The sequence below is a fragment of the Streptopelia decaocto genome, assembly GCF_964273445.1.
Source record: "Streptopelia decaocto genome assembly, chromosome: 2".
In the NCBI taxonomy this organism is placed as follows: domain Eukaryota; kingdom Metazoa; phylum Chordata; class Aves; order Columbiformes; family Columbidae; genus Streptopelia; species Streptopelia decaocto.
The window spans coordinates 161,100,039-161,127,460 of record NC_138655.1 but is presented as its reverse complement, the minus strand read 5'-3'; the positions used below and the strand labels follow the sequence as shown (position 1 = coordinate 161,127,460).

General features: G+C 52.8%; 3 protein-coding genes across 7 annotated transcripts; 1 reads left to right on the top strand and 2 right to left on the bottom strand.

Moving 5' to 3' along the window:
- Positions 1-2,710: 2,710 nt before the first annotated feature.
- LOC309436995 (multiple myeloma tumor-associated protein 2 homolog) lies at positions 2,711-7,247 on the bottom strand. The gene is made up of 9 exons (XM_082046804.1): positions 7,200-7,247; positions 6,135-6,282; positions 5,874-6,027; positions 5,747-5,792; positions 4,135-4,217; positions 3,945-4,017; positions 3,537-3,616; positions 3,240-3,380; positions 2,711-3,059 (listed from the first exon to the last, which is right to left on the bottom strand). Exons 2-9 carry the CDS (start codon positions 6,226-6,228, stop codon positions 2,813-2,815), a joined length of 918 nt encoding a protein of 305 aa, XP_081902930.1. The 5' UTR covers positions 6,229-6,282; positions 7,200-7,247; the 3' UTR covers positions 2,711-2,812.
- A 619-nt stretch (positions 7,248-7,866) lies between these two features.
- On the bottom strand, positions 7,867-10,038 carry MRPL55 (mitochondrial ribosomal protein L55). The gene is made up of 3 exons (XM_082046805.1): positions 9,926-10,038; positions 8,119-8,308; positions 7,867-8,043 (listed from the first exon to the last, which is right to left on the bottom strand). The coding sequence occupies exons 1-3, from the start codon at positions 9,949-9,951 to the stop codon at positions 7,900-7,902; spliced, it is 360 nt and encodes a 119-aa protein (XP_081902931.1). The 5' UTR covers positions 9,952-10,038; the 3' UTR covers positions 7,867-7,899.
- Positions 10,039-11,152: 1,114 nt separating this feature from the next.
- On the top strand, positions 11,153-25,340 carry GUK1 (guanylate kinase 1). Of its 5 annotated transcripts, XM_082046801.1 has the most exons (9): positions 11,265-11,292; positions 14,017-14,104; positions 17,253-17,366; positions 18,140-18,181; positions 19,297-19,393; positions 22,610-22,748; positions 24,063-24,147; positions 24,462-24,547; positions 25,162-25,340. In XM_082046801.1, the coding sequence occupies exons 3-9, from the start codon at positions 17,255-17,257 to the stop codon at positions 25,195-25,197; spliced, it is 597 nt and encodes a 198-aa protein (XP_081902927.1). In that variant the 5' UTR covers positions 11,265-11,292; positions 14,017-14,104; positions 17,253-17,254; the 3' UTR covers positions 25,198-25,340. The 5 variants fall into 5 exon arrangements, with proteins under 5 accessions (XP_081902925.1, XP_081902927.1, XP_081902926.1 ...); XM_082046799.1 differs by lacking the exon at positions 14,017-14,104 and having other exon boundaries at positions 11,153-11,292; XM_082046800.1 differs by lacking the exons at positions 11,265-11,292; positions 14,017-14,104 and adding an exon at positions 14,166-14,398.
- Positions 25,341-27,422: the final 2,082 nt, after the last annotated feature.

Sequence of the window (27,422 nt, the reverse complement as noted above, 5' to 3'; positions counted from 1 at the left end):
GGACACTCCCAGCAGGCACCAGTTGCAGCCTGGACCCCCAAAATCCCCAGAAGGGTCATAGAATCATAGAACAGTTTGGGTTAAAAGGACTTTCAAAGGTCCCCCAGTGCCAGCCCTGCCATGAGCAGGGACATCTTCACCAGCTCAGGTTGCTCAGAGCCCCGTCCAGCCTGGCCTGGGATGTCTCCAGGGATGGTTCATCCACCACCTCTCTGGGCAACCTGGGCCAGGCTCTCACCACCCTCAGTACAACAAATTCCTTCCTCATGTCCAGCCTGAATCTCCCCTCTTTTAGTTGAAAACCATCACCCCGTGTCCTGTCATAACATGCCCTTCTAAAAAGTGACCCCGAGCTGGGCAGGGTCAGAACCTCCAGCCAGGGAACCTCCTGGTTTTGGGGCCCATGATGAGTCCTTGGGCTGGATCTGGGGCTGCAGCTGCTCAGACCAATAAAAACCAGATCTGTGACCCTGATGGGAGGTTCTCAACCTCCTTCCCTCTCAAAAAGCATTTTGGGCTGGCGATCACCAAAGCTTCCAACTACTCCTCAGCATCTCCCGCTGCCCGTGTGAGGGGGGGAAGCAGGACAGAAGAGCTTTATTTCAGCTCATCACCCCCATCCTGCGTGTCCCCCCCACGATAAATGCTGCTCTTGTTGGACACTGGGCACACCTGGTGTCTCCCCCGCACCCCCGTCCCTCCTGCTCGGCTAACAAGATGACAAAACCCCACCCAATGCTGCCAAAGTGCAAACCAAGGCCGATCACCAGCCCCGGGCTTTTGTGCACCAAGATACACAAAACCACCCTGTCTTAAGCAGGAGAAAATTGCATCATTAATTGCACAAACGAGGGCCTTGTGCTTGGCACGGCCACTCCGACAGCTGGTGATGCTCCGGCCCGGAGCTGCTGGGAACAACCCCACTCCATTTAGATCAATATTTCTATTTATAGATATGAAATTCCCCTTTCTTGGTGTGCCAAGGATGTAAATACTCATGTTTTGAGGTTTAAAATCCTGGATCTCAGTGTTGCAGGGTGGACATGACCAGGGCAAACATCTACGAGAGACACCCCAGCCCCATCCATCTTCTCCCCACCTGTCAAGGGATTATTTATTGATTTATGTCACCCCACGGGACTTTGGGGTGACGGTGCCACCTCTGCTTCACGTCCCACCAGGAATAGAGCAGCTCCTGCTTGGGTCTGCCCGAATTAAAAACTTCTTTGGGGGATATGTGGGGTGAATGTCACTTTGAGGCAGCCTGGACAGGACTCTGCCCTCTCCTGGAGGCCTCAGGCAGGTGTCCTGGCTGCTCCGCTCGTGTATGTGTGACCTGTGGAGAGTATGTGATGTCTCATGGGGAGCACGTCACCCTATGGAGAGCACCCATCACCCCATGGAGAAGACCCGTGGAGAGCACCACTGCTTCATGGAAACCATGTGTGGCTCCATGAAGAAGGTCCATAGCCCTCAGAGAACCCATCACCCCATGGAAAAGGTCCATGGCCCTCAGCACCCATGACTCCATGGAGAAGGTCTGTTGGGAGCACCCATCACGCCATGGAGAAGGTCCATGGCCCTCAGAGCACACATCACCCCATGGAGAAGACCCATGGAAAGCACCACTGCTTCATGGAAACCATGTGTGGCTCCATGAAGAAGGTCTATAGCCCTCAGAGAACCCATCACCCCATTGGGAGCACCCATCACCCCATGGAAAAGGTCCATGGCCCTCAGCACACATCACCCCATTGGGAGCGCCCATCACCCCACTGAAAAGGTCCATGGCCCTTAGCACCCATGACTCCATGGAGAAGGTCCATGGACCTCAGAGAACCCATCACCCCATTGGGAGCACCCATCATGCCATGGAGAAGGTCCATGGCCCTCAGAGCACACATCACCCCACTGGGAGCACCCATCACCCCATGGAAAAGGTCCATGGCCCTCAGAGAGCACCCATGACTCCAAGCAGAGCAGAAGTGGCCCATGGAGAGCCCCACAGCCCAGCCGTCATAAAACCATCATGTCCCAGAGGCAAAACGCCTCCCAGCAGCGCAGCAGCCCCCGTTTTAGTTCAGAGCTGATGAACCTGAAGGTTTAAGGAAACAAAGTCTTTTCCAGCCATTTCCTGGCAATTACCTGACAGTCCAATGCCCAACAGCCCTTTCTGGACAGAAATTGTTCCCCAGATCCAACCTCAACCTCCCCTGGTGCAACTTGAGGCCGTTTCTTTGTGTCCCTGTCTCCCCTCAGCTCCTGTTCTCCAGCTGAACCCCCCAGGTCCCTCAGCCGCTCCCATCACACTTGTGCTCCAGCCCCTCACCAGCTCCGTTCCCTTCTCTCAACTCACTCCAGCACCTCAAGACCTTTCTTGGCGTGAGAGGCCCAAAACTGCCCACAGGATTCACGGTTTGTCCTCCCCAGGTCCCAGCACAGGGACGGTCACTGCTCTGGTCCTGCTGGCCACACCAGTGCTATTACCAGCCAGGATGCTGGTGGCATTTTTGGCCACCTGGGCACACGCTGGCTCATGTTCAGCCGCTGTCACCAACACCCCCAGGTACTTTTCCACCGGGCAGTGATTTCCAGCCATGGGGTTGTTGTGCCCCAAGTGCAGGACCCAACACTTGGCCTTGTTGAACCTCATACAACTGGCCCACCGATCCCTAATGCCCTTTGCCAGATTCAGCCCCAACAACCGCAGTGCTACGGCTTTTTTTAATTTAATAATCTTAAAAAATATATAACCTATACGAACTCTCCCCGGAAAAAAAAACGAAACCAAGATAACCAAACAAGCTCCCTCTCAGTCCTCCGAATCGGTGTCGTGGCGTTGCCGGACCCCACGGGATGAAGGGGACCGGCTCCTGCTCCTCTTCCTCGCCCTGTGCCGCGGGGACGGGTGCCGACCGCGGTGGTCGCGGCTCCGGCTGCGCCGCCGGCGCGAGGGGCTCCTGCCCGAACCGCGGCTGCCGGCGGAGGAGCCGCTGTGGTGCCGGCGCCGGCCGTGCCGCGACGTCTCGGGACGCTGCTGGGTTTTCCGGCGGTGGTGCCTGCGGGATGGAAGGGTTAAGTGACAGTGGGGACGCTGGGGACGCCAACGAGATGATTTTGGGGATGAAAAAGGGATTTTGGAAAGGCGGGAGGTGCCAAGGCAGCCTAATGGCAGCCATGAAAATGGGGTTCTCCTAAATCCTTCATCCCCCTCCCCACGATCATCCCAACCCATCCACCTCTCATCCTCCTCCGAAGAAGAATCAGAAGACGATGGGGCAGCATCCTTCTTGTGATGCTTGTCCTTCTTCTTCTCCTTCTTATGTTTCTTCTTTTTCTTCTTCTTTTTCTCCTTTTTGGATTTCTTGTTGCCCTCCGGTCTGTGGGGAAGAGATCAGACCCTAAGGGGTGTCCCTCCAGCTCTTCCAAACACTCATCCCCATCCCTCCCTCCGCATCCCTCCGTGGCCAAGGAGAAGCCTCCAAAAAAGGCCATTTGTGGTGGTTTCCCACCAAAGGGGTGGTCCCCGTCCTCACCGTTTCTCCTCCACCTTCTCCTCCTTCTCCTGCTTCTTCTTGGGACCAGACGTCTCGGGGCTGCTGGAGACCTTTTGGTGCTGGGGTTTGAAGAGCGGGGGGGGGATACAGAGCGGGTCAGTGAGCTCCTTGCTTCGAATTACAAGCAAAAGGGACTTTCACCCTTTAAAAATTAAAATTGATTTGGAAAAGAATTGAAATAATAATTAAATTAGCGAAAAAAAATTACAATACCCGCAAGAGCCGCTCGTCAATTAAAACCCCACCAATTAACGTTACGCAAACAGGACGTGGGGAGCTCTGCGCTCCAACCACCGGCTTTGTTTTTAAATGAAATATTCCAAGCGCAAGATGGGACTTTGTGCTGTTTTCCCTCTTTTTTTAAACCCAAGGAAGATGAGATGGTACCGTGAAGATGGAGAGTCCCATCTTGGCCGCCTCCTTGTCCTCCTTGGACAGCATCACCCGGCCGGCGCTGCCGCTGGGGAGAGACGGCACGAAACGACAATAAACCCACCAAAAAACAGCATAAAAAAGGCAAAATACATCTTGAAAAATGGGGCGTTTCGGTGTGGGATCCCCCCACAAAACATCGTACCTGGAGCTGCCCAAACCCACCACTCGGTCCACGTCCCGCTGGTCCCGCTCGGCGCCGTCCCGCTTGCAAACCTCGGCCAGGTCCTGAGGGGGAAGAGCATCAGAGTCATTTCAGTTGGGAGAGACCCTCGGAATCATTGAGTTCAACCATAACCCAACTCTGGCACTAAATCGTGTCCCTAAAAACCTCGTCTAAACGCTTTTAAACCCCTCCAGGGATGGTGACTGAACCACTGCCCTGGGCAGCCTGTTCCAATGCCCGACAGCACTTTGTGTGAAGAACATTTTCCTAATATCCAATCTAAATCTCCCACATGAGCTGGAGTCCTCATCCCCAAATCCTTCCTGCGCGGCTCTGCCATCGCACAGACACCCATCCAGCAGCAAATCATACGAGGTTTTTCTCCGTTCCCTGAGGATGCGTTGTAGTTGTCTGATCAGAGTTTATCCAAACTTGTACAAAACGACGGGGTATTAATACATAAAAGTAGATGCGAGCAGCAGATAACGTGGATGTAAAAACCTCAGAGGACCCATTCCCACTGTATAGAATCACAGATACATTTTGGTTGGAAAAGACCTTCAAGATCATGGAGTCCAATCTTTAACCCACCCCTGGCACTGCCCCATGTCCCTAAGAACCTCATCTTCGTGTCTGTCCAACCCTCCAGGGATGGTGACTCCAGCACTGCCCTGGGCAGCCTGTTCCAATGCCCCACAGCCCTTTGGGGAAGAAATTGTTCCCCACATCCAACCTCAACCTCCCCTGGCGCAACTTGAGGCCGTTTCTTTGTGTCCCTGTCTCCCCTCAGCTCCTGTTCTCCAGCTGAACCCGCAGGTCCCTCAGCGGCTCCCATCACACTTGTGCTCCAGCCCCTCACCAGCTCTGTTCCCTTCTCTCAACTCGCTCCAGCACCTCAAGGCCTTTCTTGGCGTGAGGGGCCCAAAACTGCCCCCAGGATTCGAGGTTTGGCCTCCCCAGCGCCGAGTACAGTGGCACAATCACTTCTCTAGGCCTGCTGGCCACACTGTTCCTGACACAAGCCAGGATGCTGGTGGCCTTTTTGGCCACCTGGGCACACGCTGGCTCATGTTCACCCATTATCACCAACACCCCCAGGTCCTTTTCCCCCAGGCGCTTTCCAGCCGCTCCTCCCCAGCCTGCAGCGTTCATGGGGTTGTTGTGACCCCAGTGCAGGACCCGGCACTTGGCCTTGTTGAACCTTAGACAACTGGCCTCAGCCCATCGATCCAACCAGTCCAGAGCCCTCTGTGTGGCCTTCCCACCCTCCAGCAGATCAACACCCCACCCAACTCGGTGTCACCTGCAAACTGACTGAGGGTGCACTCGATCCCCTCATCCAGATCACTGATAAAGAGATTAAACAGAACTGGCCCCAGCACTGAGCCCTGGGGACACCACTGGTGACCAACTGGCCACCAACTGGACTCGGCTCCATTCACCACAACTCTTTGGGCTGGATCTTTACCTGTCTCAGATACACCCATCCAGGCCACAAGCTGTGGGATACGGGGTGTGTGTCCCCAAAATAATAAAGGTGGGGTCACCCCTATACGGGGCGATGCCGGGGGGACAGGTATACCCCCCTTACCTCCTTGCTGAGCCCGGTGGGCTGCCTCTTCACGTTTTTGTAGCCCCTATAAAAACAAAAGGGGGTGATGCGGAGGTTGGGGACGCGTTGCACCCCTATTTTTTTATTAGGGGGGGTGTTAGCTCACAGAGCTGCCATCATGGCCTCCTGCTCGGCCAGGCGCACGGCGGCCAACTCCTCCTCGCGGGACACCGGGGGGGCCGTGTCCTTCTTGCCCTTGGCGTACCAGGTCAGGTCCTTCCCCTTCTGCCACCGACCCACCGGGGCCATCAGGGAGTTCCCTGCGGAACCCAAAAACCGCCATTTGCACCCCAAAACTGTGTCGGGGGGGGGGGGGGGGGGGGGAAAGGTTGGGGACAGGGAGGGTTTGGCCAAGGTCAGCCCTTACCCAGGTAGTTTTCCCGCTGTTTGTCCGTCTTGACGTCCTCCCAGTTGAACTGGTCCTGGCCCCCCCGGACCCCGCCTCGGGATGAGCCGAACATGGTGCTGGACCCCACGGGGGTGTCAGTGTGTGTGTGGGGGGGGGGTGGTGACACCTGCAAGATCAAAGCTGGGTTTGTGTTTGTCCCACCCGCCTCCCAGCTTCTCTGTGCAACCCTTGGGGGGGTCTCTTGGAAGTGGGGGGATGGAAATGTGCCCCCCCCCCGGAGGTGGTGGGGTAACCAAAGCCCTGTGGGGGGGCAGCCGAGCACAGGGGAGCTGTGATATCTAGGGGGGGTGAAAAGCCCTGGGGGGTTGCACTGCATGGGGGGGTTGCACACCAAAGGAGGGGTTGCACTGCACGGGGGGGGGGTGCACTGCACGGGTGGGGGGTTGCACTGCACGGGGGGGTGGGTTGCACAGCACAGGGTGGGGGTTGAACAGCACAGGGGGGGTTGCACAGCCAAAGGGGGGTTGCACTGCACGGGGGGTTGCACTGCACGGGGGGGGGTGCACTGCACGGGGCGGGGGTTGCACAGCACTGGGGGGGTTGAACAGCACAGGGGGGGTTGCACAGCCAAAGGGGGGTTGCACTGCACGGGGCGGGGGTTGCACAGCACTGGGGGGGTTGAACAGCACAGGGGGGGTTGCACAGCCAAAGGGGGGTTGCACAGCACGGGGGGGGTGCACAGCACGGGGGGGGTGCACTGCACGGGGGGGGTTGCACATCACGGGGGGGGGTGCACTGCACGGGGCGGGGGGGTGCACTGCACGGGGCGGGGGGGTGCACAGCACAGAGGGGGGGTTGCACAGCACGGGGGGGTTCCACAGCACGGGGGAAGGGTTGCACGGCCCGGCGACGCTGTGAACACCCCCCCGGGAATCCCCGCAGTGCCGGGGGCTGCACGCCCGTGACTCCCAGAGCACAAAGCGCCTGCGAACCGCGGGGACACCCACGGGGACACTCGTGGGGACACATTCACTCCCCCCAATTCCGGTTCCCCCCCCCCCCCCCCCCCCGCGCCGCACGCACCTCGCGCGCCGCTCCGGGGCCCGCGCGCCCTCCCACCCCGGCCGCTACCACCGCGCACAGCCGGAGGGGGGGGGTGGGAAGCGCAGCGGGAGATACCACCGAGCGCGGGGGGAGCCGCGGAGCTCCCGGCTGCTCCATAGGATCGTTTGCTTGTAATTTCTTTTTTCTTTTTTTAAATCATCAAATCTAACCATTAACAATCTCGATATACAGCTGCCAGAAGGGTGAAGCTTGACCCCAACAGAAAATGGTGGCTTTTGTCCCAAAAGCTTTTAACAACATTCCACACAAATTCAGCTTCGCATCCCCAATATGAAATTTTAGAGCCTCTATTAAGCACAATAATTAAACTGCTTTTAACTTTGCAAACAAGAGAACGTTTAGAAGTGAGTACATCCATTAATACGAACTTGGGCATCAGTGAAACTACTTTATCCACATTCAAGTTGGAATTAAATTGGGAGAAGAAAGGAGACTGATGGGGACTTCGCGCCAATGGGAGAACATTGATCAGGGATTAAGCTGGGGGGTTATTTTTTGCAATGATCTTCTGTTATTATGAACACCGTGGAATGAAGAAGAATCTATGAAAGTGAGTCCACGTTCAGAGTACGGAGGTGCCACCCCATGCAATTAAAAACGCCACAGAATGACACCACAGCTTCACGTTATTAACTTATTTAAATTTTATTCCAGCTCCTCACTTCTTCCAGAACTTCTTGTAGGTGTCCAGGTCGATGCCCTCGAACGTCTCCTCCGGCTCGGCCTTGGGTTTGCTGGGGAAGTGCCGGCGCAGCCGTGCCCTGCGCTCCTCCTCGGGCAGCGTGTTGCTGTCCAGGGGCAGCTGGGGGGGACATATAAAATGACATGAAGCCCCTCAACGGTCTCACCAAACCCCCCGCCGCCCCCCCAGCCTCACCATGAGGATCCTCTTGGGCTCCTTGTAGCGCAGGCGGACGGTGGAGCCGTTGGTTTTGACCAGCAGGACGGGGTAGAGGCGCCCGTAGCGCTGCCGGTGCAGGTGGGAGATGGCGGCGCGGTTGGAGTTGCCGCGGACGGGGGTGACGATGGGCGGCAGGAGCTTGGGGACGGTGTGGAGGCGCAGGGCGCTGGGGGGGTGGGGAAGGGACCGTGGTCAGTCGTGGCTTGTGGGAGGTCAGCGTGGGGGGACACACCGAACCCACAGAATCACAGGAAGGTTGGGGTTGAAGGGACCTCTGGAGATCATCCAGTCCAGCCCACCTGCTCAAGCAGGTTCACCAGAGCAGATCACACAGGAAGGTGTCCAGGTGGGTTTGAATGTCTCAGAGAAGGAGACTCCACAACCTCTCTGGGCAGCCTGGTCCAGGCTCTGGCACCTCAAAGGAAAGAAGTTTCTCCTCATGTTCAGATGGAACCTCCTGTGTTTCAGTCTGTGCCCGTTGCCCCTCATCCTGTCATTGGGCACCACTGAACAGAGTCTGGTCCATCCTCTGACACCCACCCTGAGATATTTATAAACATTGATGAGTTCCCCTCTCAGCTTCTCTTCTCCAGCTCAACAGCCCCAGCTCTCTCAGTGTCTCCTCATCACAAAGATGCTCCAGACCCCTCAGCATCTTTGTAGCCCGTTGCTGGACTCTCTACAGTAATTCTGTAGAATCACAGAATGGTTTGGGTTGGAAGGGACCTTCAAAGCTCATCCAGTGCCACCCCTGCCATGACAGGGACATCTTCACCAGCTCAGGTTGCTCAGAGCCCCGTCCAGCCTGGCCTGGGATGTCTCCAGGGATGGTTCATCCACCACCTCTCTGGCCAACCTGGGCCAGGCTCTCACCACCCTCACTGTAGAAAAATTTACTTATTTTCCTTCTTAAACTGGAGAGCACAGAACTGGACACACAACTCCAGATGCAGCCTCACCAGGGTAGAGGGGGAGGAACAACCTCCCTCGACCTGCTGTTCACACTCTTCTCAATGCACCCCGTGTACCATTGGCCTCGTGGCCACAAGGGCACATCGCTGTCTGATAGCCAACCTGTTGTCCACCAGAACTCCCAGGTCCTTCTTTGCAGAGCCACTTTCTAGCAGGTCCGTCCCAACCTGTACAGGTGCCTGGGGTTGTTCCTTCCCAGGTGCAGGACCCTACACTGGCCCTTGTTGAAGGCAAAGGAGCTGCTGAAGCTCCTGCTGAAGGACACGGTCACTTGAGTCCTGTGTCCAGTTCTGAGCTCCCAGTTCAAGAAGGACAAGGAATTACTGGAGAGAGTCGGGCAGAGGCTACGGAGATGCTGAGGGGTCTGGAGCATCTTTGTGATGAGGAGACACTGAGAGAGCTGGGGCTGTTGAGCTGGAGAAGAGAAGCTGAGAGGGGATCTCATCAATGTTTATCAATATCTCAGGGTGGGTGTCAAGAAGATGGACCAGACTCTGTTCAGTGGTGCCCAATGACAGGATGAGGGGCAACGGGCACAGACTGAAACACAGGAGTTTCCATCTGAATATGAGGAGAAACTTCTTTCCTTTGAGGTGCCAGAGCCTGGAACAGGCTGCCCAGAGAGGCTGTGGAGTCTCCTTCTCTGGAGACATTCAAACCCACCTGGACACCTTCCTGTGTGATCTGCTCTGTGACCCTGCTTTGGCAGGTGGGTTGGACTGGATGATCTCCAGAGGTCCCTTCCAACCCAAATCATCCTGTCATTCTGTGACCTGTCGCCGGGGGTCACCGCCACCCCCACCGCTCTCACCTCAGTGTCCGGCTCACGGCCGCCATCCCGGTCCAGGCGAGGACGGATCCTCCACGTACACCCTGGGAGCGGAGATGAGGCTCCTGAGGACACTCTGGGGACAAGGAGCTTACCTGGGGGTGACAACCCCGTGTCCCCATCACAGTGCATCTCCTCCCCACCCCACCACAGTTCAGCCGCATCATCACGGCATCATTTTGGTTGGAAAAGACCCTCAAGATCATGGAGTTCAACCATAACCCAACACTGTCACTACCCCATGTCCCCGAGAACCTCGTCTATACGTCTTTTAAACCCCTCCAGGGATGGTGACTCCAGCACTGCCCTGGGCAGCCTGTTCCAATGCCCCACAGCCCTTTTCATAAATAAATTGTTCCCCAGATCCAACCTCAACCTCCCCGGTGCAACTCGAGGCCATTCCCTCTCATCCTATCACTTGTTCCTTGGGAGAAGAAACCAACCCCCTCTACGCTCCAACCTCCTTTCAGATAACAGCTCCCCCCTGCTCCTGCTATGGTTCAGCCCCATAACATCTCCCCTCACCCCAGTCATGGTTCAGCCCCATAAGATCACCCCGCACCCCAATCATGGTTCAGCCCCAAAACATCTCCCCCCACCCCAATCATGGTTCAGCCCTATAACATCTCCCCCCACCCCAATCATGGTTCAGCCCCATATCATCTCCCCCCACCCCAATCATGGTTCAGCCCTATAACATCTCCCCCCACCCCAATCATGGTTCAGCCCTATAACATCTCCCCCCACCCCAGTCATGGTTCAGCCCCACAACATCTCCCCCCACCCCAATCATGGTTCAGCCCCAAAACATCTCCCCCCACCCCAATCATGGTTCAGCCCTATAACATCTCCCCCCACCCCAATCATGGTTCAGCCCCACAACATCTCCCCCCACCCCAATCATGGTTCAGCCCCATAACATCTCCCCCCACCCCAATCATGGTTCAGCCCCCCGGTGGCCCCGCCCCCCGTCCCAGCACATTCCCCCCCCGCCCCACTATGGTTCAACCCAGCGTGATTTCCCCCCACCGCGCTGTAGTTCGCCCCACCACGGTTCAGCCCGCCCCCCCCACCGCAGCCAGACCCCACATTGTCCCCCCACCCACCACGATCCATCCCCATGTCCCCCCCGCACCGTCCGGTCCCGGACTCACCGTCCGCCCCCCCCCCCCCGCGCCACTCGTGGTCCGCCCCGCCGCCCTCCGCTCACGTGATCGCCGCCTCCGCGTGACGTCAGGACGCGTGGCGGCGGCGGGAGCGCGGGGGCTGCCGGGATCGATCCCCCCGCGCCCCCCCCTCCCCCGCCATGATTTGGCGGCGGCTGCGCGACGCCATCGCCCGGGCGGCGGGTGAGCGCGGGGGTGCGGGGCTCCCGAGCTCCCTCAGGGGCCTGTCCTGGGGCGGGGGAGGTGGGGGGTGTGAGGCCCAGCCGGCCCCGGGGCGCTGAGCCCCTCACGTGGGCACAGGCCGTGCTGAGGCGATGAGGTGTCGGTGTGGGGGGGGTGAGCCCTTTAAAGAGACCCTTGGGCTGAGGGGGCTCAGGCGATGCTGAGGTGTTGGTCTGGGGGAGCTGAGCCCCTCACAGGGACCCTGTGGCTGAGGTGTCATTTTGGGGGGGTGAACCCCTCAGAGGGACGTTTGGGATGAGGGGGCCCAGGTGGGGCTGGGGTGTCGTTCTGGGGGGGTGAACCCCTCATAGGGACCTTTGGGCTGAGGTGTCAGTTTGGGGGGCGAGCCCCTCACAGGGACCCTTTGGCTGAGGGGGCCCAGGTGGGGCTGAGGTATCGGTTTGGAGGGGCTGAGCCCCTCACAGGGACCCTCAGGCTGAGGTGTCACTTTGGGGGGGGGGGGGTGAACCCCTCACAGGGACCTTTGGGCTGAGGGGTCCCAGGTGGGGCTGAGGTGTCGATTTGGGGGGGCTGAGCCCCTCACAGGGACCCTCAGGCTGAGGTATCACTTTGGGGGGGGGGGTGAACCCCTCACAGGGACCTTTGGACTGAGGGGTCCCAGGTGGGGCTGAGGTGTCGATTTGGGGGGGGGCTGAGCCCCTCATAGGGGCTCCTGGCTCCTCATCCTTCCCCCTCCTCACCGTGGGACAGGTTTTAAGCACCCCCCCAGTCTGGCATCATCCCCTTCTTTCCAGCCATATGGGTTCCCATCACTGGGGGTGGCTCTGGGATGTCCCCCCTCCCCAGTTAGAGAAGGAGAGGGGCGTTTTGCGTGCCGAACCCTTGGGGTGGTGAGGTGAGGGAGAGGCTTTGGGGTTCACCCCCTTCACGTATCCGAAAATAAAAGGTCTATGTGGTGAAACGTGAGGGGAAGCAGGTGGCAAAACCACACCTGGCTGAGCTTCACCTCCCTAGGAATTCACCTGGCTGTCTAAAACTGTCTCGGACCAGTTGGCTGGTTAAACTGGTCCAATTTTACAGCAGGACACGGGTTTGGAGTGACTCCTGGTCTCATCTGTGACCTGGACCTAGTTGATTTCTTCAGTGACCTTGAGTGAGAGGTTCTTGTTTCTGCTGCTGCATCATCCCTCCCTGCAAAGCGCTAATCACTGCAGCCAGTTAATTAGTGCTTTTGAGGTTTTTCCAGGAAGATGGTGGCTGAGTGTTCCATGGCGAGGATGCTCTGTTCCTGTTTCAGTCCTGCAAATGATTAATTCTCTTTATTGAAGCAACCTGCTGGCTGTCCCACACGGTCTGTGTATGCTGGGAAACTGCAAATGAAGCCCTGGAGCTTTTACCCACCCGTTCCCTGACTAAAGGAGGGTGGATCTGGGGCTGTTGGAACAGCTGGTGTGACCTGAGTGGCGGAGGGGACATCCCACCCTTAGGGCTTCTCGCAGACATCGAGATGCTGAGCATTTGTTTGCTCTTAAATAATGTTAAACTTTGTTGTGTTACTGCAGCTGGGCTGGCTTTTCAACTTGAGCGAGGTGGGAGTTGCAGCTTTATAACAAACCTGCTAAAAATAGGGAATGGGATTATACTCCTCATTCAGGAAACCTTTCCTGGGGCTCCAGACAAACTGTCCTTTAATCTTCTTTTCTACTTTGCAAGGGGGCTTTACCTGCTCTGTAAAGCCTCTCTGCTAATCAGCATTAATTTCGTTTAACTCTTGTGATGTCTTGTCCTTTGCTTTGCCAGTTAAAATCCAGGGGGAGTTTAGCAGGTGGGAGCAGCCCAAGAAACGCTCCTTTGGTGACCACCTCGTCTTTTTGCAGCCCAGCGGGGTCTCCCTGGCTGTTTGTCCTCAGTCCCAGGTGTGGTACCTCCCCAAACATGAGGGTTTTTATTAAATAGTATTAAATAGCCCTGCTGCTCTCTTGCTGATGGTGGTTTTAGTAACATATGGTGGTTAGGCTGGATCCAAAACTGGTTTAGTGGTAACTGAGTGGAGGTGAGAGACCCTCTGTACTAGATATTTGCAGATTTGCTGCTCTGAAGATGCTAAAATGTGAGCGAAGTGGAAAAGAATTGAGCTACTGCTTAAAATAAGTATGTATCTGTTATGTTACTGCTGCGAACAACTTGAAATATGATGTGCAGATGCCTTGCTGGGCTGGGAACCATGCAGGATGTGTAAAAAGCCCCGTATCCACCAGATTTGGTTTCTCAGGCTTTTCTGGTGCTTTACTTGTGGTTTTTGAGGGCTCTGGGCTGCTGGAGGGAGAGGAGCTGTGTCTGATGGGGCCAGGGGAGCGGAGAACCTCAGTGAGGGCAGAAATGCCGGTTGTCACAAGCGATTCCCTGGGGTCAGGGTGCACGTTTAACCTGCACTGTTCAGAGATCATCTCTGTTCACCCTCCCTGGACATCTTCATCCTTCATCTCTTCGGCCCTGAGCAGCTGCCCCCAAAACCCTGATCCCACCCTGTGCCAGGTGGTGGGTACCTCCCAGAAATGCTCCCTGGGAGCTGCTTTTGCTCCATGCTCAGACAGATTCTCACTTTGCCAGCTGGGTGTTTGCAGTCTGCCGCCCCCAAGGGCCCAGCCCCTTCGTCTGGCAGTGGAAATGACTGCTTTTTTTATTTCCCCCCCCCTCTAAATTAGGTCTTGTTTTCCTCTGCAGATCTCCAGCAGAAAGGCTGCGTCTAGAGGGAGGCAAGAGGAAGCACCTGCAAGTGTCTCGGTTTATTTTTAGCCTGTTTCTCAAAGAAGTGAGAGCTGTGATTGCAACCCATTTTTTTTCGGGGGAAAAAAAAGGAAATAAGGAGAGCTTGTCCATCTTCCCCTGACGTCCCACTGGTGTTTTTTAAGGCAGCACCAGGGTGGCTCAGACCCTTTGTGTCCCACCGTGGAGGTGCTGGGATGTGTGATTTGCGTCTGCGTGGGCAAGAGAAGGAATTTCCATGTCACCTTCCTGATGGATAAGTAGCCTGATCGTTGACCTGAGGCAAAGTGGTGGCTGGAGGCAAAAACTGTGTCATTTATGAGGTTACCTGCAGGGATAGGTACGCTTTTCTTCTCCCAAAAAGCATTTGCTCACACCCCTGAGCCCCGTTAGCGGTGTTTGACCATGGCTTTGCCAGCCAGGAGAGCAGGGAGCGGAGAAGAAACCACGAGAGGAGATTAAAGACCAGTGAGCGGTTTTCATTGGCCATCTTAAAATTGCGGCTGGGTAATTAAGGCTTTAGGCAGCTCACAAATAGCCCAGCTTTCTGCCCGCTCGCTCCTATCGCAAACCCATCGCTGCTGTGAGGAGCTGGACTTTCTACCTTGGCTGAAAGGGAGGAAAAGCAAAAGGTAACGATGTATCGGAGGTTTCTCCCGGCCAGTGCTTTACCGATTCCTCTTACCCCTTTTCCCAGTTTGTCTGGAATGATTTTAAGCGATTTGGGCAGCCTTAAATTCTCCTTTTCTTTCTGTTAAAGGGCGGATGAAATTTCGAGGGGGCTTTTGGTGGTGGCTCAGGAATCCGGTGTGCGGTGAGGGCGCATCGTTCAGTAGCAGCTGTGTTACAAAGTGCACTGGGATGACTGGAGAGTGATAATTTTATGCAGCTCCTCTTCTCTGGAGTGTTTTGCAAGCAGTGGTTGGGGCTCAGCTGTTTTATTTATGTGGGTGAGAGGAACTGGCAGGGGCAGAAGAGAGGAAGATGCTTTGGAGAACTCAGCAGGGGCCCCTCTGCTTCCCTGCTGCGGGCACTGAATATCAACGTTTCGCTGGTGAGGAGGCGCAGGAGAGTGCGTTTTCCTCTTTCCGTACTGAACGTTTAGGCCAAAACGTGCTATTTCGACAATAAAAACACAAGGGCTAAGGGAAAGCTAGGACAAGTCCCCAAAAGGACTTTCTAGAGGTTTGTTCAGCCTTGCTGTAGTGTTTTGGGTACTGGAGCCTAATCCAGCAATGTGGACGTGCACAAGTGTGATGGGAGCGGCTGAGGGACCTGGGGGGTTCAGCTGGAGAACAGGAGCTGAGGGGACACAGGGACACAAAGAAAAGGCCTCAAGTTGCGCCAGGGGAGGTTGAGGTTGGATCTGGGGAACAATTTCTTCCCCAAAGGGCTGTGGGGCATTGGAACAGGCTGCCCAGGGCAGTGCTGGAGTCACCATCCCTGGAGAGTTGGACAGACATGAAGATGAGGTTCTGAGGGACATGGGGCAGTGCCAGGGGTGGGTTAAAGATTGGACTCTGTGATCTAGAAGGTCTTTTCCAACCAAAATGTATCTGTGATTCTATACAGTGGGAATGGGTCCTCTGAGGTTTTTACATCCACGTTATCTGCTGCTCACATCTGTTTTTATGTATTAACACCCCGTCCTTTTGTACAAGTTTGGATAAACTCTGATCAGACAACTGCAACGCGTCCTCAGGGAACGGAGGGAAACCTCGTATAATTTGCTGCTGGATGGGTGTCTGTGCAATGGCAGAGCCGCACAGGAAGGATTTGGGGATGAGGACTCCAGCTCGGGGAGGCTGCTTGGCTGGATTAGCCCATGGCATGAACCACAGCTGATTTATTTATAAGAGACGGCATTTGGCTTAAGGTAGTTTAAAAAGTGACTTGTGAGGTCAGGGTGACATTGCTATGATCCAATTTGAAATGGAAAGGCATTATGCTGTCTGTCGGCTGGTTGATCCTGGGGCCGCACCCAGATGATGAGGTTAAAAAAAAATGCATTTCCCCAGGCTTTACTGCTTGTTTTTAAATAAAAAAAATCGGCTTGTTTGATTTGTCTCGCTCTCGTCGTCACCTTTTTTAGAAGCTGCTGAATTGCTGTTGATGGACAAGGGTCCCCAGCGGTACCCCCTGCACTGTGGTACAGGATTTTCTTCTTTATTCACATGTTAATAATTAACCTTTCTTCCTCCCCAGAGAAACAGGCACATGAAAACACCCAGTTTTTTTCTTTTTGGCTGAAATAACAACTGCAAAAAAGTCTGTGTGGCCTCAGACTGCCTTTTTTTTTCCCTATACCAGGAACCAAACCCTTCTCTGTTGCCACGAGATGCCTTGAGCTGGAGTTTGTGCTCCAGGAAATAGTGGAAATAAACCCCAAAGCACATTCATGTCCCAGATCACACCGTGTTCAGGCTTTTGTTGTGAGGCTTTGGGCTTTAGTGGCAGAGGACAGTCTGGGCTTCAGTACGTTGTCTGCTTATGGTAGAGGCTTTATGTGTGGATATTTATCCCAGGACTGATAGGAAATGTTGAACTGTCCATCACAGGCTCGTAGTTTGCGCTTTTTAGGATGTAAATGGGTAATGTAAGAAGTGTGTTGATCGCCTGGGCGTCCTGTCCCTCGCTCGGAGCTGCGTGTGTGTAACGCTGACCCATTTCTGTGCTTTTTTTTCTCATCAACATCTCGCACAAACGCTCCTTGAGGCCTCTCCCCATGACAGGGAGGTGGCTGTGACTGCACCTCTATCAATAAGGCGTCGAGGCCCCCACGTCTGTGGATGTCCCGTGATGTCTCCAGATGCCACCAGGCACAGAAAACGTTTTCCTCCTGTTAGGGAGAATCTTCCCTAGGATTTGCATCCCAGAGGGACCAATCCCTGGTGACAGAGAACAGAGCTCACTTGAATTATTTCTGTTTAGTGGCAGCTGGAGCCTAGTTCCCTCCTCTTCTGAGTTATGCCCTGCGAGTTTAACCTCAGTCCCTTGTGCAGGAGCGTTCACACTGCAGTGATTTGTGTCCTTTTTTTGTCTGAGGTGTTTGTTCCCGAGGTAAAACCTGGGGCCGGCAGCAAATTAAGGTGAAGCTGTTGTGCTGTTTTGTAGACTCAGGGGCCCCTAGGAATCCTTAGTTGTGTTTTTTCATGGATGTTTCTAACCAGATGTTTATTTTTCCATCTCTGTAGCCATGCAGGGACCGAGACCAGTGGTTCTGAGTGGCCCATCAGGTGCAGGGAAGAGCACTTTGTTAAAGAAATTGTTTAAAGATTATGAGAACATCTTCGGCTTCAGCGTCTCCCGTGAGTGTCCGTGTGTCTCTGGGGAAGGGCATTAAACCAGAACCTGCTTCTTTATTTGTATTTGTGCCCCAAATAATGGGCTTGCCCGTGTCCTAGTCTGTCTGCGGGCCTGGCAGGCAACTTAGACCTTGGCAACTGGTGCTTTACAAAAACTTACAGGTGATCGGAGCCTTATCATGTTAATTAACTCCTGTTGGTTGTAAATAAAACAATGGGCATTGCTTTCAACGCTTTCCAGCTCCTTTTTTGTTTGCTCCTTTTCGAAACATGTGCTTCAAATGATTTTAGTTTGAACAACTTCCAACAGGATTGAAAGTCTTGCTGATTTAATCACCTCCCTCGTGCAGGAGTTTGCCCTTATTTGTTAAATCTGGCTATTTTAAGCACCTGTGTAGGTGCTGCATGATCTTTTAAAATGAAGATAACTGAAGTAGGGCACCGTTAATTCCCCTGAACTGAGGCAGAGCTCTGAATAGAGTTAAGAGTGGAAGCTGTAGCAGAGCTGAAAACTAAGCCCAGCTTGGCAAGTCCCACACAGACCGCTCAGCCCAGAACAATTTAAATTGATTGTTTTCAGATTATCAAGGATCCTTCCATTGTAGGCCAATCGTGCATGTCGTTGTGTGTTACTCTAGCTCATTTCAGAAGTTTTGATTATATAAAATAGAAGATCCATTTAGTACGTGATTGGGTTAATCTATATGCTTTTATTTCTGATATTATTACTTCCTTGGGCAATCTACAAAATTTGCAACGTTTCTTTTTGCTCACAGACACCACAAGGCAGCCAAGACCTGGCGAAGTAAATGGCAAAGGTGAGTGTGTTACAGTTGTGCCCATCTCATCAAACTCAGCAAACAATTCCTCTGAAAAACGCCAAGTTTTTACATGAAGTGGACACATGAATCCCACTAGCAGATAAGTTAGTCCTACATTTGTGTTTATAGGGACGATTTCCTTATCCAGGAGGAGTAGGTGTTCAGTAATGACATGTTTGAGTGTGTCTATGTGTATATACAGACACACAAACACACGACTTCGTTCTTGATCTCAGTGGCAGTGAGACTGCCGCCATTTACTTCACATGCCATGTGTTGGAGGGAGGATCACCAAGAGAAGTGAACTTATCAGAACAAACCCAAAATGTAATAAGGCGGTGCAATATTAACCGAGGCAGAGCATGTGCTGCCAGTTTTCTTTTCTAGACGCCGTCTCTGGGACTCGCTGGCCCAGGTTTTCAAAGTGGGGCTCCCAGTTTTAAGTCTATACTGGGGCATTGAGTGGCTCAATTTTCCAAAGTGCTGGGTAGCTCTGAGATACCTCAAATGCACAATGTTTTCTGAAATGCAACTGCTTAATGAGTTACCTTTATCTGTGTTAATAGCTTGTATCCAGCCGGCCAGCTGCTTTTCTATTTTCTGGTTGGTTTGCGTATTTTAGAAAGAATCAAAGGAGGTTTGCATTGAATTTCCAATGGCAGTTTTCACTCAGAAGTGACAGGGAGGAATTTGAACAAAAGACAGAGAAACTTTCCTTTTTAGTTCGTGTGGTTTTGATGTTCCCTTTTAATCTCCTTCTCTCTTGTCCCACTCTAGGCTTTAATCATGAATGCTTTCAAATTAAGCACCTTGCGGTAATGTAGGGAGGGGGAGGAGGTTCCCACTGCACCAGAAAAGGGGGATGGTGTGAAAAAGGGGTAGAGCAGCATTTTTGGCCACACGGAAAGCTCCAAAACATTTTGAGCAGGTGTCTGTGGCAAGAGGATGCTGTGTAGAGTAATTAGAGAGTAGATATCTGTGGTCTGCCAGCGTTGTCCGAAGTGGATTTTAAGGTGCCTCTCCCCTAAGCACCCGCAGGTGTCATTTTGACTGTGAACTTTACCTTCAAAACTGTTAATTTCTGGCTATTTTTTCCTGTTTTCCCACTCTAGATTACCACTTTGTGACCAGAGAAGAAATGCAGAAAGAAATCGATGCCGGTGAATTCATCGAACACGCGGAGTTCTCTGGAAATATGTACGGGACGAGGTAATGCAGTTCAGACGCCACTGAACCAGCTGGTGCTGGGAGCTGAGATGATGGTGAAGGAAATATAACATTTCAACTTACTGACGCTGTTTTGCCCCAAACACACAGATTCTTGCCATAAGCAAAGCCTTTCATTTTGCTAGCGGGATCCTTGTCAGCTTTATTAAGACGACACAATTAACTTGCAGAGGGTTATCTCATCGTAATTAAATCATCATTGCGTGACGAAATTCTGTACAGCCTCCAGTGTTTGAAGGCTGCTGAAGTCGTTCATATATTTCCCATTTTTCTCACATAGGGTGATTTTCACAGACTATTTATGCTCCTTAATATTTTCCAAGTGCTTGCAGAGAGTAGCGGGCAGAAGAGAGACTCACTCTCGTTATCCCTGCGTTAATTAATGGTTGAATACTACGAATTTGGGAGCAGAAGCGACAATATCCGTATTGGCTGTTGCGAAACAAGTGCTGCTTTGGTAAAGCGCCTGCTTACAAATAGATAAATTGCGTGGCACCCTTGACTGGGGTTAAAGAGTTAGGTGGATTTTAAAATAGCATTGCCCTGGGCGTTAGGGCTGCCGATCAATAAAACATTAAGCTGCAATGTTAATTAGAAGTCAGATATCTTATATAATTATTGTGAGAAAATCGAGGTGCTATAGTAAAGGACCTGTCAAGGAGGGAAGTTAAATGTTTCTTGAGATATTAGTTGTGTTAAAGAAATCCTTTTCGAGAGGACTTATGTTTCTTAAAGAGCTGAATGTGCTTTTTTGAGGCTTTTTTGGACTTGGTAAAGTTTCTTTCTGAGGATGGTTTCCTTATGGGAGGTACCAACATGAGGCCCCCAGACTGAAAGTGTTGTAGCTCTGAAGGAACAGTTGGTGCTTTTGCATTCAGTGACGTTTTAGTGTGACATGTCACCACTGTCACCGCAGCCTCGTTGGGGGTCTGGCCCTGCTCCCTCCGAGCTGATGGAGGAAAACAATCCCCTGAAACTTCCAGTCTCGCTGGTTTGGCAAGAGAAGGGAAACCCGATGGCTCATCTTCCAAATACCCAGCACCAAGGAGAAACCGAGTTCAAGCTCCTTAATCCCCGGCTTCATCCTGCGTAGGACAGGCTTTACCTTCCATCATGTGTCCTGGTTAATCCAGCTGGGCACAGCATGGAGACGGCTGCTCTTTGGTGCCTGACATGTGGATGGAGTTCATTTTGATGCCTTTTCCTCAGGTTGGGTGCTGCAAAGACATTCATTGAAATTTGCAGGAATTTGATATTTTAACCAAATTAAGTGACGTGCTTGGGTTTGTGTCTGAGGTGCTTTTCTCCCTGGCCCTCACTTTGATCCCCTCTGTGTATTCACATCTGTACCCTGCTCATGGTGATGGGAGGCTGGAATTAACCCAAACCATCTCACTGATAAAGACCAGTTTGCAAACAAAACTAATGCAGAAAATGCCCAAGTCTCTTTTTCACCTACAAGTGCCTAAGGATGTTTCTAATGAGATTTGTGATAAAAAGGAGAGAGTCCTTCAAGCTTAGCAGAATAGTTGAAGTTTTCACCAATCCTTTCTGCTCCCTTAATCTCATCAGCTAATAATAATGAACAACTAAAAATTAATTGCTTAATTTAAGAGCCCTGAAAGGACACTGTGTGTGGGATCACACAGAGTCCTGCCCACAGAAACCAGAATTTCTTTGAAGCTACTTTAAATTAGAGGCTGAAATCAGAGTGCGGGCTTGGAGTCTCTTTCTCGGGGCTCTGAGAGCTGCTGGTTCTTTGTAGATCAGTTGTAGTGGGAGTTAGTTGATACCTGGTGATAACAGATGAAGCCTGTGGCTTTCACAGGGCAAACCAAGTCGTTTTGGGGACGTTTTTGTGGATTTGCGGTGGATGGTGCTTAGATCTGGGCTCCAGCTGCTGTCCCTGCCCTGGGTAAGGCAGCAAACTTCTGTATTTGTATAGGGCAGAGTGATGCTCTGGCAGCTTCACTTCAGCTTTCTCCTCCTTGCTGAGCTTTGTGGCCTGTGTGGTGGGACTCCTAGGTCAGGAGGAATGTCACCAGCCGCCTTGAGATCTGCTCTTAATATCTGTGCTTATAAATATCTCAGGATGGGTGTCAAGAGGATGGACCAGACTCTGTTCAGTGGTGCCCAGCGACAGGGTGAGGGGCAACGGGCACAAACTGAAGCACAGGAGGTTCCATCTGAATATGAGGAGAAACTTCTTTCCTTTGAGGTGCCAGAGCCTGGCCCAGGCTGCCCAGAGAGGTTGTGGAGTCTCCTCTGGAGACATTCAAACCCACTTGGACACCTTCCTGTGTGATCTGCTCTGGTGACCCTGCGTTAGCAGGTGGACTGGACTGGATGATCTCCAGAGGTCCCTTCCAACCCCAGACAGTCTGTGATTCTTGTGTCACTGCACAATCCTCCTGACTTCGCTCCCTCAAAACCTGTGGTGTCACCTTGGAGCTCCTGGCAGAGCTTCTCTCCGCACTGTCCATCGTGCCACAGAGCCCGGGTTGGAAGGAGAACCAGCACTGTGCAAATTCCGACTGGGGAGATTCAGGCTGGACATGAGGAAGAAATTGTTGCCCTGAGGGTGGTGAGAGCCTGGCCCAGGTTGCCCAGAGAGGTGGTGGATGAACCATCCCTGGAGACATCCCAGGCCAGGCTGGACGGGGCGCTGAGCAACCTGAGCTGGTGAAGATGTCCCTGCTCATGGCAGGGGTGGCACTGGATGAGCTTTGAAGGTTCTTTCCAGCCCAAACTATTCTGTGATTCTATGATCAAACATCCTCCAGGAGAAAGCATGGGGTATGGAAATCGGTGGATCTCTGGAGAAGGAATTTCTTGGTGTTTTGATCTTTAGTGCAAGTTCTTCCTGTGTTTGTCAAGGGCAGAAGCTTCCTGGGCTGCACCCAAGACACACTGCTCTTAGGATAACTGTACATTATCCATTTCTACTCTTTCCATTGTGGTTTTGCCAGACTCTCTAGCAGGAGACAGCAGGTCCCTGCTCTACTGCAGGCACCCAGAAGACACGTGGGGGAAGGGAAACTGTTTAGCAAGAGCAGTGCAGGCACTTTCTTCTCTCCTGCCACAATTTGGGTGCAGGGGAGCTCTGTGAGGTGAAACCTGCTGCTGGAGGGGGACACACTGAACCCCCACTGCTATGGCTGGATGTTCTGACCCTTTCCCTCTGTGCTCTCTCCCCAGTAAAGGTGCAGTGCAGGCTGTTCAGGCCCAGAACCAGATCTGCGTCCTTGACATCGACATCCAGGGCGTGAAGAACATCAAGAGGACAGACCTGAACCCCATCTACATCTCCGTGCAGCCTCCCTCCATAGACATCTTGGTGAGCGACCGCCTTCCTTTGCCGTTAGGCAGTTAGAGGTAATCAGCGTCTTGCTCTGAAGCGACGGGGCTTCCCCCTCGTTGATTCATCTGTTTTTAAGGGCTGTAAAATAAGTGGGGAGGACCTTTCTGAGCACACGGCCATCTCTGCTCAGTCTAACACCCAGACACTGGCTCCCAGGGATAATCTTCCTGTGCACTTTTATTGAGTCCCTCTGGCACGGTTTCCACAGCGTGGCCTGTTTGTCCATGTTGGGTTATAGTCTCCCTTGCAGCGTGACCAGCCTTTAAATGCAAAAAGTTGTGCTTAATACTGGGAAGAGGAGATTTTTGTGTGGAGACTTGCCTCCAGCTATTAAAGTCAAACTGAGGGAGGCTGGTTCTCTGTAGCACTGGAAATCATAGACTCATAGAACGGTTTGGGTTGGAAGGGACCTTCAAAGCTCATCCAGTGTCACCCCTGTCATGAGCAGGGACATCTTCACCAGCTCAGGTTGCTCAGAGCCCCGTCCAGCCTGGCCTGGGATGTCTCCAGGGATGGTTCATCCACCACCTCTCTGGGCAACCTGGGCCAAGCTCTCACCATCCTCAGTGTACCAAATTTCTTTCTCATGTCCAGCCTGAATCTCCCCTCTTTTAGGTTAAAACCATCACCCCTTGTCCTATCCTAACAGGCTAGAAAGTCTGTCCCCATCTTTCTTTTAAGTACAGAAAGACCACAATAAGGTCTCCCTGAAGCCTTTTCCAGGCTGAACACCCCAACTCTCTCAGCCTGTCCTTCCAGCAGAGCTGTTCTTAGGAAACCCTACACCCCTCTGGTCTTATGGGTCCCTATATAATTAATGATGACTTAGTGTCTCTGGGAGAAGTGAAATGCCTCTCATGGTTCAGAGTGAGATGCAGATGCATGTATGTGATTGTTGAAGACGTGCAAAGAGTACATGGCAGTGAAGTCCAAGACTCCTGTCTCTCTCCTCTTGTTTTCAGTAGAGTCTGTGTTTCTTATTGAGTTAGTGGAGGAAGAAGCCAACAGGACCAGATGTGAGAGCCCAGTAGAGAGACTTCACCTCCCAGCAGTACCTGGGGAGCGGAAAAAAAGGGGAAAAAAGAGACTGGGAACCTGAGCTGTGGCCAGGACACCCTGAGCCCAAACCCAGCCTGGCCACTGGTTTACTCTGGGCTGTAAATGAGGCCCCTCACCCTTCGCAGGGTGTTATCTCATGTGCCCGTGGTCACTGGCTTGTGGGTTGGGTGGTGGTTTCTGCAGGCAGAGTTTGGAACACGTGTATCTTTAACGTTTGTCATTTGGGTTTAGGAAAAACGACTACGTGACCGAAAGACTGAGACAGAAGAAAGTTTACTGAAGCGTTTGACTGCAGCCCGTGTAGATTTGGAACTTAGTAAGTCCAGGGGAACTTCAAGTGATGTGCCGGGGGAAGGGGGTGCGTTGGTGATTTAGGAGCTGGTTTTTGCACAAATACGTGATTTTTATTCTCTAGGGCGGGCCTGGGCATTAGCTGGGTTTAATCTAAGCACCATGCGGCGTCATTTCCCACTGCAGTTCCTTGTGGACGCTTGGCAGAGAAAATGCCTTAGGAGTGGCTGAAACATTAATGATATTAAAATGCCACAGGAACTCGGGGTGTGCATGAGGGGTGGGAGAGGGAAGGAACATGTTCTCCTCTGACTCCTCTGTCATCATCTCCCTCTGTAGGTAAAGAGCCCGGCCTGTTCGACTTGGTCATTATTAATGATGATCTAGAAAAAGCCTATTCCGAATTGAAGGAGGTCCTCCTGGAGGTGAGTCATTCAGGGATTTTCTGCCTTTGAGCTGAGCGGATGAGGGTCTGTCTATAGGCAGCCGCAAAAATGTCACCTCATCCCCACGCTTCATCTATTTTGAGCTGCTGAGTGATGTAGTTGAACAGAGATCACATATGAGCAATGATGGATCAGTGGACCAAGAGTGGAAAACGGATCCAGCACAATAAAGAGTTAGGGACACAATAAACATTAATCCCTGGACAGTATGGAAAGGGTGTGATGGTTTTGAAGAGCCTTTGAATCGTAGAATCATTTTGGTGGGAAGAGACCCTCAAGATCATGGACTCCAAGCATAACCCACCCCTGGCACTGCCCCGTGTCCCTGAGAACCTCATCTCCGTCTGTCCAACCCTCCAGGGATGGTGACTCCAGCACTGCCCTGGGCAGCCTGTTCCAATGCCCAACAGCCCTTTGGGGAAGAAATTGTTCCCCAGATCCAACCTAAAGTCAAACCTTGTCCCTAAAGCCTCACATGTAAACTCTGGGCTTGGTCCTGCGATGTCGTGGAGCTGGTCTGAGGAGATGATCGCTCGTGGTCTCCAGAGCTGTGAAACAATGAGCTGTTCTTTGTTTTCCTGATCTCCTTGCAGGAAATCAAGAAGACCCAAGAATCCAGGAAGTCCTGAGCCAAGCCTGCTTGGACGTTTTCACTTTGCACATCATTCCCGAAGCACGTCACACCGTTTTTATTCCGAGAGACATTCCCTTTAGCCTCATCCTTCTCCCAAGTTACTCTAGGATGTTTTTATTAAAAGGAAGGAAAACAAAACCCTCTCACACTTGTGTTTGTGTTTGCCACGTGCTCCACGGGGGCTCTCCCAGGTTTGTGCCTCGCGCGGACGCTTTGGAAGCAGCAGCGTCGGCTGCCAAAGGGCAGAGATTGTTCTGCAAGGCTGCGGAGGAGCCGTCTGGGCACGAGGCTTGGGATCCCACCCTGGTATTTGTGGAGGTACATGTCATGTCCAGCTTATGTCACTTGATCCAGGGGAGCTATTTGTGACCCCCACTTCCACCTGCAGACAGAGGGGCTTCTGTCTTCACTGGTATCCAAAGTCACAAGTGTTGGTGCCTTCTCTTTCCATCTGGGTTCTGCTCCCTTTTGCAGATCCAGGCGTTTTGACGATCTGTGCCTGCCACCCTCGGCTTCTGCGGCGTGGTGTTGTGTCACCACAGCAGAGCAGCTTGTCAGCACGGCTGCTTTAAGCCCAGAGAGGTTGGTTTACTAAACCAAGAGGAGAATGGATTGGTTATGGGATGTGGTTTAATCGCTGTATCTTATTCTGGAGAAATAGTTCTGTGAGCTTCTCTGCCAGCTTGACAGCGACCTTCTATTTCATGTGTCCTTGTTCTTCTTGAGTTTAGCTGCAGGTAGAGTTTTAGATGTTAGGTGAGAAAATATTTCCTTCCCAAGCCATGCAGACTTTTCGGATGACTTGAGGGCAGCAATAAATCCATTTTCCTTGGAGGGATCCAGTTGATCTCATTGTCCCTGGCTTGGGACGTGGAAAGCTTTGCCTGAGCGGGGCTTGGAGGGTTCTTTCCACTCCCAGTTTTCTTCAGCTTCAACATCGACGCTTTTGTGTAACTTCTGAGCCCTTTGGTGCCTCCAGCAGGTCATATCCTGAGCCTCCTTGGAGGGGTTGGTTCCTCGAGGAGCCCCGATACTCGAAGCACCCCAACCTTCACCGGAGCTAAGTGTAGGAGACAGACAAGCAATGTTGTGTCTGGTACCTGCAGGTGATGAACTGGATTTTGGGCTGCAGGGCAGAGTCCCAGAGCCTCTTGTCCTGGAGAACACCGGTGATTTGGGTTTGATCCTCAAGAAACGGCGAGTCCAGCAGACCTGCAATCCCAGAGATGGTGATTTCCAGCTGGTTTTTCCCCCAAACTGCACCCAAATCTCATGCAGACTGTGGCTGCACCATGCAATGCCAGGCTGTGGTATCTCCTCACCAAAACCACATTGTACCAGGGCACAGCTGTACCTTAAACTCAGCTCTTGGGTTTCATTCTCTTCATATCCCACCTCCCCAGTTTACCCAGTTGCTGTGCTCCAGCACACCTGCAGTCCCCCAGTCCAGCTCCATCATTTACCGAGCTCCCTCCTCCACCAATTAGCAGAACCAGACCTTGGGCAATGCTTTGGGTACCTTGCTGGCATTTAGAAAGATGATTTGATGATTATTTTGATCACTTGCCTCTTTCACAGAATCATGGTTTGGGTGTTTTAAATGTATCATTTATAGATTATATTGTGAAATCCACCTTTCTGTTGTCAAGTTTCACGTTGCAAGGTTCAAGCTTTGGTTAAACAACCAGGAAAATGGTCCCCAAAAATTTTTGGGGCGTGTAGCTGCTCTATGGCATCTGGCTTTCCCCATCTTGACGGTGACAATCTCTGCAGCCAGGCTCTTCCCACGGTGGCGAGTGACAAACTGTTGGTATTTCTCTCAGTCATGGGGGTTTTGTTACGTTTTGAGGGACGCGTTTGCAATGGGGAAACGTCCCCTCTAGATGGCAGAAATGACAGCGGGACCGCGGCGCAGCCGGACGCCGCGGCGCAGGACACGGCGCTGGCCTCAGTCTGGTGGTCTCCAGCCACCGCCGGGGACCTGCCGCGTTGTCACCGCGTGGAAATGTCCCACCGCTGTCCCCCCAGCCCCGCCAGCGCCCCGAGCACCACCCTGCGGGCTCCCACCAGGACAGGTGAGTGGCACCCGGGAACGGAAACGGGTGATGCTTCTGTACGGCAGCACCGCCAGCACTTGGGAAACGGGCAAAACAGTCATTTGTATCCCTTGCGTCCCCATCCCTTGGTGCTAAGAGAGGGGAACCCTAAATACCCCGCTCT